This window comes from Rattus rattus, chromosome 17, assembly GCF_011064425.1.
Source record: "Rattus rattus isolate New Zealand chromosome 17, Rrattus_CSIRO_v1, whole genome shotgun sequence".
NCBI lineage: Eukaryota > Metazoa > Chordata > Mammalia > Rodentia > Muridae > Rattus > Rattus rattus.
Genome location: NC_046170.1, coordinates 39,160,682 through 39,173,370, shown reverse-complemented (window position 1 = coordinate 39,173,370; position 12,689 = coordinate 39,160,682). Strand labels below are relative to the sequence as shown.

The 12,689-nt window shown below is 48.4% G+C and overlaps 1 protein-coding gene across 1 annotated transcript in view; it reads left to right on the top strand.

Moving 5' to 3' along the window:
* Mbtps1 (membrane bound transcription factor peptidase, site 1) overlaps nucleotides 1-12,689 on the top strand; it is a 49,195-nt gene that overhangs the window by 30,190 nt on the left and 6,316 nt on the right. Inside the window, 8 exon segments of the mRNA XM_032887358.1 lie at nucleotides 2,249-2,437; nucleotides 3,087-3,259; nucleotides 4,947-5,062; nucleotides 5,640-5,796; nucleotides 6,440-6,564; nucleotides 7,186-7,263; nucleotides 9,226-9,366; nucleotides 11,609-11,740. Coding sequence (XP_032743249.1) covers nucleotides 2,249-2,437; nucleotides 3,087-3,259; nucleotides 4,947-5,062; nucleotides 5,640-5,796; nucleotides 6,440-6,564; nucleotides 7,186-7,263; nucleotides 9,226-9,366; nucleotides 11,609-11,740 — 1,111 coding nt within the window.

The following is a 12,689-nucleotide window of genomic DNA, read 5'->3' as shown; positions in this document are numbered from 1 at the left end:
TCTGCCGTGACTCGTAGAATTTTCTTTTCTTCTGAGTTATTTCCTCAGCATGTACTCCCCAGATGAGAATCCTGAGTCAGGCTTGGAGGTTACTACAGTTGTTGGTGTACACACTAAGTTCTCTCCAAAAGAGTTGTATCCATTGGACTGCTGCTGCTGGTGTTCGTGGAGATGTGTGTCCCATTTCTGTACTGGGTGACACGTCTTTCTCAGTTTTGTATCCCATGAGGCTCTTATAAACCTTGAATGTGTTGTTAGTGTATCTACATGGCCGTGCCAGCGTTGATTGCATCCAAGGGCATTTCCTGCCACCCCTGAAGACAGTATGTCCATCAGCATTTGCTCTGTCCCTCCTTCCCCTTCCTAGTCCCTTAGCCGTCTGTCTGCTTTGCTTCCTTTCTTTTTTTCCCTCCCCTCCCCTCCCCTCCTCTCCTTTCCTTTTGTATTTGAGACAGGATCTTTTTGTAGCCCTGGCTGCCCTAGAACCGTTATATAGACCAGGATGGCCTCCAACTCACAGACGTGCCCTTGCCTCTGCTTCCCAAATGCTGGGATTGCACCTCGCTCAGTCTGCTTTTCCTCTGGATCTGCCTGCTTGACACAGTCCATACGCATGGTTTGTGTCCTGCTGTGACTGGCTCTTCTCACTGAAGTGTTCTCAAGGCTCCTCGTGTGTCGTGCTGTGGTTTGCTCCTTTTTACGGCTGAGTGATACTCTGATGTGTGGATAGTGCCACTTTGTAAAAAGTGTGTGTGTCTCTGTCTCTGTGTGCATGTGCGTGCGTGTGTGTCTGTGTGTGTGTCTGTGTCTGTGTGTCTGTGTGTCTGTGTGTGTCTGTGTCTGTCTGTGTCTGCACGCGTGTGTGCCTGTGCCTGTGCCTGTACTTCTTAGAGCTCGATGGCCTGGTTAGTGCAGATGTGTGAGACAGCTAGCTATCTGGGGTGGGCACCTCTGTGTTTATTGATTATGTCTCTCAGTGCCAACTACCTTTGTGTCTCCTTGTTTACTTTTTACTGGAATTGGAGTTTCCCCTGCTGCTGCTACAGTGTCTCTATGTTTTAGAAAAGATCGCCTTTTCTGGTTTTTTGTTTTTGTTTTGTTTTTTAGAGTTCCCCTCACCACTCCACTCCCAGGCCATTGTTTTCTTGTTTTGATATGACTTCTTGTGGTGGTTTTATTAATCCTCACTTCTGTAAAAGTTGTTTATTTTGACATTGTTGCTTTTTTCTTTTTTCTATGTTTAGACTAAATTATTTATTGTATGTCTATGAATACATTGTTGCTATCTTCAGACACACCAGAAGAGGGCATCAGATCTCATTACAGATGGTTGTGAGCCACCACATGGTTGGTGGGAAATGAACTCAGGACCTCTGGAAGAGCAGTCAGTGCTCTTAACCATCTCTCCAGCTCCCTGCATTTTTTTCTTATGTGATTTTTTTTTTTCTGTTGTTTGAAAAACTATAACTCCCCCTTACAGAAGTCAGTTTTATATTTAGACTAATTCTATGCTTTTTTAATATTTATACTAATAGCCTACTAACTCAGTGATTAAACCTTGAATTTGTTCATCTGTTAAAGTTTGTTGCAAAAGAGTGATGGACTTCTTTTCTCCGTTGCTAACCAGTGGCCTAAAAGTAGTCATTAAAGCTGAGATTGGTGTTGTACCCTGCAGGGTCTTCTTCCCGGAACTCCTTTTTTTTCTTGTTTCTTAGTATTTGCTATGCCTAGTCGCCTGGGCAGTTGCCCTGGCTCTGGGGCACTGTGGATTGTGAGGGAGTCCGCGACTTAGGTCTGTGTGATTGCCAAGTGCCCTCTTCCTGCCTCCTCCTCCTCTCCCCTCTGGCCCTGGTGAGGAGTGCATATCACAGCAGGGCAGTCACCTACAGCCAGTTCACAGACCTTCCTCCAGGCGCCACTCACTCAGTAGTTGTAGGATTTGGTTGGTGACAGCTGGCATCAGTGACACTCAAGTGACACTGAGGACAAGTCTAAAGGTGTCATTTGTATCAGTTCTCTTCATCTGACACAAGAGAACTCTTGACAAGAGCAGACACACTGTTTTCTTACAGAATGGGCAGTTTTATAACCTTGGAGAACAGGCACAGCTCTTGTCCTGTCTATGTCCAAGACTCCCATCTATCCAGAGCACTGAGATAGCCCTCAATAGCCAGGCTAGCTCACTTAGGACTCACTCTTGTGTTCCACACAACTCACTTCACTATTGACCTGCTTTCTTTTTCTGCAGCCTGAGTGGCGACCCTATTTACCACAGAATGGAGACAACATTGAAGTGGCCTTCTCCTACTCCTCGGTGTTGTGGCCTTGGTCAGGTTACCTTGCCATCTCCATTTCTGTGACCAAGAAGGCAGCTTCCTGGGAAGGCATCGCGCAGGGCCACATCATGATCACAGTGGCTTCCCCAGCAGAGACGGAAGTAAGGGTGCACCAGGAAGTGGCTTGTTTTTCTTTACCAGCTCCTGCCAGGAGAGCAGAGGTTGGGAACAGACAGAGCTGAGGGTCTCCATTTAATGAACCACTGAGGTTGACTGGATTAGCCTCATGGCCATGAGCCGTGGACCAGGATTTGCCCCAGAGCAGCTGCTCTTAAACCCCACTCTGCTTTGGCCTCTGCTGCCACAATCATGACAGACAGGACTTTCTTGGGCCTAATTTCAAGCTCAGAATTAGTGCCTCTGAAATTGGTCTCCAGGTAGGACATATGGGGTTTGCTTTACAGGGCTCTAGTGGCCTTTAGGAATAAAATGCCTGAACTTTAAGTCTTCACCTCTTCTTGGGAAGAGAATTGGTTGCAGCACATGAGTATACGTTATTGCCACACACTCTTACATTTAAACTCTGTGACTTAAACTGGTTAATAGAATCAGCTTTTGTAACTGTGCTGTGGTACTGCCATGGGCAATCCCAGCATCCGGAATCCACATCCTGAGTTTGGGATCTTACCTCAGAAACAAAGGGAAGAGGAAAAGAAAAAGGTATTTTAAAACCTAAACTAAGATTTTTTCAGAAAAAACTATGTTTCAAGTTTCTGTTTTATCTGTTCTGTTTTATCTGTTCTTTTTCAGTTAAAAAATGGTGCCGAGCATACTTCCACAGTGAAGCTGCCCGTCAAGGTGAAGATCATTCCCACCCCTCCTCGGAGCAAGAGAGTCCTCTGGGACCAGTACCACAACCTCCGCTACCCACCCGGCTACTTCCCCAGGGACAACTTGCGGATGAAGAATGATCCTTTAGACTGGTGAGCAGCAGCTTCACCTGCACACTGTCACCCTGGGCTGTGTGTGCTTCTGGCACTGTTGGGAGCCTGTGTTGTGATGACACCAACTTGTAAACATGCACGTGTGCAGCAGAAACTGACGTCCCCTCTATTGTCTCATTTCCTTGTCTACCACTGAGGAGTGGCAGGTCTGCTCAGTCCCACTGTCCGGCTCTGTCTCCATCCTCCCATATGTGGCCTTCTTTAGCTCTGTCTTAAGCCTGGGTGGTGTGTCTTTCCTCTTGACAGGTCCTGGTTCTGTTGTTCCTGTCTCCCTGTGTTCTATCCACTGTGCTGGCCACCATGATCTTCTGAAAGCAGGCGCTCCTCCCAGCTTACCTCAGAGCATTCCTCTCTGCTCTCGTGCGGAGTTGTGTGGCTGCATGACTTCCCAGGCTGGGGTTGCCTCCCTTCCTTTCCCTCACGCACTGTCCTGAGTGCTATTCCTACAGGACATCTAGGTGGCCTTTCTCTTGGCCTCAAAGGCAGGCTTGTTTCTCTTAGTGTAGAGTGGAGCTTAGGCTCCATGTTGAAAGTGTGAGCAGGAAAGGTATCAAACCACTTGACCAGGATTTTGTTTTATTCTTGCTTTGTTTATTTTTAATTTTTTTCTCTGTGCAGCCCTGGCTGGCCTTGAAATCAATCTTTAGACCCGGCTGGCCTTGAACTCACAGAGATCTTCCTCCTTATTGCTAGGGTTAAAGGCATGTACCACCACTCCAGCTTGACTAGGATTCTGGAAATCAGAATCCTGGTTCAGGATCATATTTGCCTTTTTCATTTAAATTTTATGTGTATAGGGCTGGAGAGATGGCTCAGAGGTTAAGAGCACCCGACTGCTCTTCCAGAGGTCATGAGTTCAATTCCCAGCAACCACATGGTGGCTCACAACCATCTGTAAAGAGATCCGATGCCCTCTTCTGGTGTATCTGAGGACAGCTACAGTGTACTTATATATAATAAATAAAATAAAATAAGTCTTTTTAAAAAAAAAATTTTATGTGTATAGAGGTTTTATCTGCATGTATGTCTGTGCATGACTTGTATTCTTGGTGCCCACAGAGACCAGAAAAGGGCATTGGTTCCTCTGGAAATGGAGTTACAGGTGGTTGTGCATTGCTACATGGGTGCTGGGTCCGTTGTAAGAATAGCTGATTTAACCACTGAGCTGTCTCTAGCCCCCGATTTCCTTCTAAAGTTAAGATTTTCCTGAAAGGCAGGTGGTAGAAACCGACACCAGGCAAGGCCATGGCCCTGCACAGGAGCCTGTCAGGTGGGCATTGCAAGGAGATGGAGTCTAGGTTTTCTGCCAGGCATTTAGACAACTGATCTAGCTGTGCAGAGGAAGAGTGAGCATGTTTCAGAAGGAAAGCAAGCCAAGGCGATAAGCATGTGCTTAACCTGTAGAGAATATGCCAGTCTCTGCACCCCATGGTAGTTGTCACATGCAGGTGGCTTCTGTTAAGTTACTGGGTGTCTCTGAAGTGCTGCTCCAGACACTGAGCCTTGTCCTGGCATCATTTTGTCATGGCCCGTGCCATTCTCGCAGTTCTCTTTTGTCACTGCTTTAGCTTGTTTGACCCAGGTGATGGACCGGGAGAGATCAGCCCTGTGCTCCTGCCATTCCCTGCAGAGTGCTCGTCTGAACAGTGCACTTGTTGCTTTTCAGGAATGGCGACCACGTCCACACCAACTTCAGGGACATGTACCAGCATCTGCGCAGCATGGGCTACTTTGTGGAGGTGCTCGGTGCCCCATTCACATGCTTTGACGCCACGCAGTACGGTGAGCAGCCTTGCTGGCCAGCTCTTCAGTGTGTGTTGAGTATTCCCACCGTAGTCACTCATAGGCCGGTAAAGGGAGCGTGGATGGTCCCGTGTCAAAGTGGAGGTGCAGAGTAAGGCTCCCCGTGATGTTCACGCTCACCAGTGGCCGGAATGCTCAGCTGACTACAAAACTGATGGTGGGCAGAGGAGGTGAGTGAGAGAGAGAGAGAGAGAGAGAGAGAGAGAGAGAGAGAGAGAGAGAGACAGAGAGAGAGACATCAGGTTGGGCAGAAGGAGCTTTTATGTTCCGAGCTATCTTGCTGGCCCAATCTTTTTTTTTTTTTTATGCTATCACTATACATTACTCTTTTTCCTAAGCAAATGATAAATACTATATTGAGCAAATATGAAAACCAAAGAACACAGTTAGCTGGTCCTTGTGGCCTGCTGGCCACTGTGTGTCTTCCCTCATGTCGTGGTGCAGGCTGACAGCAGCCAGACTCCAGAGGCAGGACACCAGTGAGAGGTGGCACTGCTGAATTGTCTTCTGCCACTCAGCAGTGACAGTTCTCAAGGTGTGGCATTGCTTCTGTCAGGCACTCTGCTTATGGTGGACAGTGAGGAAGAGTACTTCCCTGAGGAGATTGCTAAGCTGAGGAGGGACGTGGACAATGGCCTTTCCCTTGTCGTCTTCAGTGACTGGTACAACACTTCTGTTATGAGAAAAGTGAAGTTTTACGATGAAAACACAAGGTATGTTTGCATGGCAGTGGCATGACAGCTCCCCAGCAAGCTGTTGTGTGACTGTCGTAACTTGGGGTTGTCTTTCTAGGTAGTGATGGAGTGTGGGCGGAGGAAGCTCCTGTCTGCATACAAGAAACTCCATGTAGAGAGACAGAGGTTGCTAGACTCAGTGCTCAGTAAGGGGTCATCGTTCTCGCTGAGCCCAGGCTCCTCTTTTTTGTTTTCTGTCTCATGCTGTTCTGTCCTGCCTCCTTCATACTGAACATAAGAAAACTCACATGCACCTAACCAAGGACCTGTCACCCAGACCTGTGACGCTGAGTGCTGGGGTGCTGCTGTAGTGTCATGTCTTACCTGTGGATCTTAGCATATCTGCTCCTTTCTTGCTTCTGCGGCACTGGTCTCCTAGACCCAGACTGGGCCTGTCTGGATCGCATGCCAGTGAAGTTCTGGTTTGCATCCCATAAAGGAGAGCTTTGGCGTGTCTGTGTGCAAAGCCACACTTGGCTGGAGCAGGAGGCTGGCATAGTTTTCAAACCAAGCAGCCAGTTTAAGTTGACACTTTTATCTGTGGACTGGATTTTGTCAAGGAAAGAAGAGTATATGAGGATTTTAATTCTTGCCTTCTCTGTGCCTCCTGCCACTTTTGCAGGCAGTGGTGGATGCCAGATACTGGAGGAGCCAACGTCCCAGCTCTAAATGAGCTGCTGTCTGTGTGGAACATGGGGTTCAGTGACGGCCTGTATGAAGGGGAGTTTGCCCTGGCAAACCACGACAGTAAGGCTTTGTGTCTGTGTGTAGAGGCAAAAGTGAGGGTGTGAGCTACGTGTTTCTGAAGTCTGGGTTTCAGAGAGATGGGATTCGTAAATGAGCGGTGGTGTAGAAAGGCCTTGTCAGTGTTTTCAAAAAGCACACTTGGGACTGGGTCTGTGGCTCCGTGGCACTCGTCTTGCATGAGCAAGGACCAGGCTCAGTTGCCATCACTGCAGGAAAATGAGCAGAGAGTGTTGCTCAGTGATAAGTATTTACCTAGCATGTGCAGAGCCCTGCGCTCCGTCCTTACCACCACACAGACTGGGCATGTAGTCCTAGCACTTGGAGCCAAGAGCCTGACGGGTGTTTGAAGCCACTCTGGGATATATGACAAAACTCTATTTTTAGTAAACAAAAAAGCTTGTTTATATACTTTACAGTTTTTCTTTAGAAATCGCATGTTACCAGCATTTTTCACTTGAAGTTTGAAATGATTACTTGTAGTTGATATGTAACAGGCAATAGCTGTTCGTCTCTTCAGGTTAAAAATGTCTAAACATAAGTGATAGACCGTATGTGAAGTGCATGCTGGTCAGTGAGTGTTGGGCATCTCTACTCTCTTAACGGTGAGCAACTGTCTTCTAGTGTACTATGCGTCGGGGTGCAGCATTGCCAAGTTTCCAGAAGATGGTGTGGTGATCACACAGACTTTCAAGGACCAAGGTAAAGAAAGGTGCTGTTCACAGCCTTACTGCCCTTTCTCTCCCCCGCTCCTTTCCAGCTTCCCTGTGTACTTTACCTACTGCACTTACTCCTCTGGGCGTCGGTTTGGTAGTGTTTGGTGCGTCCCATGTGTGCCTCACTGTCCCCTTCAGCATGTTTTGTTACCATTAGTACGGCCAGGCTTCGCTTCCCTCTTCTCTGGTTCCTGGTAAAACTCCCTGCAGTATCATTTCTACAGTGCTGTCTGTGGCATGGATTCTGGGGATCCCAAAATGAACAAGACAAACTCTTGCTGAAGAATGAGTGTATAGTCTGCCCAGGGTGGGGGCGGGCAGGGGGAGGCGTTTCTCCAGGATGGGGCTCAAAATGGTCTTTGTCACAGTCGAAGGGTTCTTCTGTGTTAGGTGTGTTGCTATGGCATAGTCTCGATTTTGAGAGTTCTCAACCTGGTGAAAACCCATAGGTTAAAACGCCATCTTTCCTTTCAGGAGGCATTGCTGACTGTCTGTGTTTACACAGCAAACATCCCTCAGGCCGGGGCCAGCCCCCTGGTGTAGGCTGAGAGGATGAAATCACCATAAACAGTCCCCTGGTCCACAGAGCATCCTGCTGAGTTGGGAGGAGCAGGACAAACTAGACAGTTTCTGAAAATTATGTGCAGGGCAGTGGGACTGTCACTCCAGAACTGGGACTCTGAGCTGTAAGACATGTCTCATATCTCTGCTAAGTTCCAGGACACTGACATGCCTCATGTGACAGCCTGTGGCCATGTGCTGGTGGAACCATTTCCTCCTGGAAACTGATAGCCTATCTTCAGAGTGACCAGCCACACCACCGTCAAGATGGTTATTTTCCTGTAACTGAGAGACAGTTTTACCAGTTCAAAATGTGAAACTAGATTTTTCAGTTTAACTGTAGGAGGCCTCTTTAAGCTCATGGTGATATTATCTTCTCAGCCCCTGGTCCAGCTCGTTGTAAATTAGTTCTTTCTCAATGTTCTCACAGGCTTACCACTTCCAGGGCTAAGAGCCATGGCCTCCTACCTTGCTTGTTGCCTCCTGCAGTTCAGTAATTTGGAGAAGGAGGTAGCAGAAGGAGATTTAATAATGCATCCTTTATTTTGTGTTTTACTACTGTCTAAAAGCCGCTGCTTGATGTTAACTTGGATACTCTGCGTGGAGGGTAGGACTTTGCAGAGCACGTTATGCTAGAGCAGGAGAGGCTCCAAGCTTAGCAATAAAGCTGCCAATCAGGACGGCCAGGCTCGTCCTAAACTACTCCTGCAGCGAGCCAGGAGAGCCAGGAGCTTCCCGGGCCTGGCAGGACAGCCTGTCTTAGCTGACCTTAGGAAAGGGGTGGGACTGCAGTTCAGTGGCAATGTGCTTACCTAGGTTCAAGCCCCAGTATCACCAAATAGAACAACAAAGGGGGAAATATAACAAAGTATCAGAACTCTGTGTAGCTGTGGGGCTAAATGTCTGTCATATTAACTCCCTTGTTTCACACAGAACTTGGGGATTTCAGAGCTGATGTCCAGGCAGGTTCCTGGATTCTCATGCTGTCTGACACATGCTAGTGCCAAGGCAAGCGTAGCTTAAACAGTGCAACTCTGCTGTTAGCAGCAGCCCAGGGCACTGATAGTTTTTACATCTCCATTCATTGAGCATTTCAAGTTGTGCGTCTGCTTGGCAGGTCTGAGGTTCTATTGCTGAGGCTTGTGCTTACTTCTAAATGGCGTGTGATGGGCACACATTTTAAATAAAGTTTTGTGAGAGCTGGATTTTGTTAAAATCAAAATTAATAACGCTTAAAATAATGCTTCCCTGTTGTCAGGGTTTGTACTGTTTTGATTGACTGTTAAATTTTGCTAGTCTTAGGCAGGTCAAATGTCAGGTTAAGTGGCAACTAGAAAATCAGCAATTTTCTCATGAGAACTCACTACTATTCTCTTGTTTCCGGCAGGATTGGAAGTCTTAAAACAAGAGACAGCAGTTGTCGAAAATGTCCCCATTCTGGGGCTTTATCAGATTCCAGCTGAAGGTGGAGGCCGGATTGTGCTGTATGGAGACTCCAACTGCTTGGATGACAGTCACAGACAGAAGGGTAAGAAAGGAACACAGAGGAGGGCTGGGCAGTAGCTCAGTGGCACAGCACTTTGCCTCAGACATGCAAGACTCTGAGGTCAGTACCCAGCATGGCCAGAATAAGAAAGTCACAGGCTTGAAGATTTGAGGACACAGCCCTCTTCTTTCCTCTGTTCCTGGAATGACTGGCCAGAAGCTGAACAATAGATGGGTGCTTTGACCGCTGGGACATTTCTGCACATCCCTGAAGGTTAACACGCAGGACACACAACCTCTGCAGACCTTAGCGTCACTGTCAGCTGCTTAGGACAAAGTCCTTTAACCCAGTTGACCTAGGTCCTGCCGTTCTCAGGCTTCTTGGTAGGTTGTGTGAGCCATGGTCTGGCCTCTCTTCCAAGCCCTGTGTCTTAGAGACGCTGCTTATTGCTCTCCCCTAAGCCTGAGAGTTTGGGGTGCTAAGAGCTTTTGTCAATTGGGGGGCCTCTGTTATTTTCTCAGAGATAGGACATAAGGAGTTCCTGTTGTGCCTCCTCCGCAGCTGTCTCTTGTGTTCTCCAAGTACGCAGCTCATGTATTTGCCTCTGGACTCCATTTTCTTACTTTAGGGAGGGAACAGTGGAAATGCGCAGGTCCCTATCTGGGAAGATGCTGGGAAACCAAGACTCAAGTCTTATCTTGGACACTGCAGGATGCTCAGGACAGGGGTGGTGTGGGCACATGCTGGCTGTTGCACCTTTCCCCAATTTCAAGTTGATGTTGACAGGATTTCAGTAGCTTATATAAATCCTTAGAATGTGATTGGTTTTTAAAAGTAAGGTTTAAAGTCAGAGCAGATAGGAGATTAATGTTTTATTTCCACAGAAATTCTCTTTAAGATCTGAGCTCTCCTGTTAAGAGTCTTTATTAAAATTTTAAGTGCCTAAAGGGACTGTCCGTGCTGTACATTTCAGATGGCAGCTATTTGGGTCCTTGGGGCTTTTGGCACTTGGCCAGAAGTGCATGCTCTTCCTGAGCAGAGAACTTAACAACCTTTCCCACTCACAAAACTGCTGTCATCCAAATGGGTGCTAATGGGATTTGGGCTGGGTACATAGGGATGGGAGGGAGGGAGGGAGGGAGGGAGGGAGGGAGGGAGGAGGGAGGGAGGGAGGAGGGAGGGACTTAGAGACAGGTCTAGGACTAGGAAGGAAGCTTGGGTAGCTCTGAGTGACAGCTGCTTGTGTTCTCATAGCTGGGCTCAGATGTCCAAAGAGGAGCTGACTGTCCCCACTGCCTCACATGGTACACTTTCCCCTCTGGTCCCGCCTCACCTTCCTGTGCATGTTCCCTCATAGTTCAGACCTACTTCCTGTTCCTGCGATGGCTTCGGGTCGTTGGTAGCAGCTCATGTCCTTGGCACTCCTTTTTGGAGGCCATTCTTTTTTCAATGGGTGTCATATGGTTTTGCCATCCCTAAATGAGCACTGTTCTGCCTTTGCCCATGAGCTGTCTAGAGTTGTGTGACACTCAGGCAGGTGGTCCAGTCTAGCTACCCAGGGCCCTGGGACATAGAGTCAGACCCAGCTACAGCCAGCTGGTACTGGAACAGACTGTCCTGGGTGAGCTGGAACCCTGCCTGTGGAGAAAGCATTCTTCTTAAAAGTAGGAGAGCCTGGTTGGGGGCGTCAGCTACACATTGACCTAAACTTCTCGCTTCCAAGCCTCCTCTTCAGGGGAGCTAATGTTCCTGTTTTTCTGGAAGGGTTCTGTTGCAAGAATTTGCGACCCCAATAAACCACACAATCCAGTTATTATATTTATAAACGATATGCTTAGATTGGGCAGATCTATCACTATATTAACTTATTCCCCAGCTATAAGACCCTTGCTACTTGGAATTTCTCCTGGCTACATGGTTCTGCTCCATCTTGACTTCCTCCTCCTCCTCATCTTCCTGTTTCTCCTCCTCCCCTTCCCCCTCCTCTTCCTTCTCCTCTCCTATCCTCCGTCTTCCTCCTTCCTGCCCCATCTCTTAGAGACCTTCCATCCCACCCTTTCCTTCCACTGCCCAATTACAACCTTGTGGTTTGACCAGTTAAAATGGTCAAAAGGTTCACTTGATATCATGTGAGTATGTGATGGACTGCTTGTTGGGCACGTGCCTGGGGGCATGGGGGTGGGGTGGGGGAAGCAGCCCCAGCCCCTCTTGAGGAAGCAGAAAGCAGAATTGACATCAGAGTACAAAAACACTGTTCCTAAGTAGTGTGCCTGTGACTTTGCAGACTGCTTTTGGCTTCTGGATGCACTCCTTCAATACACATCCTATGGTGTGACCCCTCCCAGCCTCAGCCATTCAGGGAACCGGCAGCGCCCACCCAGCGGGGCTGGCTTGGCCCCTCCTGAAAGGATGGAAGGTGAGTATCCTCCTGGTGCCTCAGCCAAGACTTGAGCCACCTCAGTGCTACATCGAGACGTAGTCCTGTGAGTCCAGGGACCTGCCCTTTAGGGAGAGCTGTGGATCCTGCCCAGTAGCCGCTGATAGCTCCTCAGAGGGCTCTCTGCTCTTCCCAGGGTGCACAGAGACTCTGGGCCCTATGTGTGCGTACTCTCCTGGAGTACAGCATCATTTAAAATACTTTGTGTATGGGGATAGATACATACGTGTTCAAGTACTTGGAGAAGCCAAAGGAAGGCATCGGAGCCCGCATAGAGCTGGAGGTGCAGGGAGTGTATGCTGTCCAACTTAGGTCATGGGCTGAACAACTGTTCTCTGCAAGACGGCAACAATCCTAGCTACTGAGTCCTCGCCACCTCTAAGGCACAGGGTCGTCAAGTACTCTTTGGGCACAGGCACTTGGCTGGGTACATTGTAAGGATTAGCTACAAATGCCTCTCAGTAATCCTGTAAAACGAGATAGTATTCATTTGTGTGTGCAGATAAAGAAACAGGAGGAAGAGAGGTTAAACAGTTACCTCAGGTCACTTGGGCCATGTGAGGTGAGCCTGCAGCTCTCTGCACTCCAGGGGCTGGGCGGATTGGGCTCACGTATTCAGAGGACCGAATGTTCCCTTCCTGGCAGCACTGTCTGCAGAGTAAGGATGTGGTCCGCAGATGCTGTTTAGAGTGTTAGAGCAGCAGCCAGCATGCGGCTCTGTACCCATGTCCCAGCACTTGGGTGGCCACGGCAGAGGCTACATGGAGGCCAGACTGGTGTCACAGGGAGACCCCATCTCAAAATAAAAGAAAGCCAGAACAGAAGAAAGGAATCTCAACAGCTACATCAAAGTGGAAGGAGGGCTGGGAGGTAGAAGCACGAGAGCTTCCGTTCAGATCCTCCCTCAGCAGCCTCATAAACACTGGGT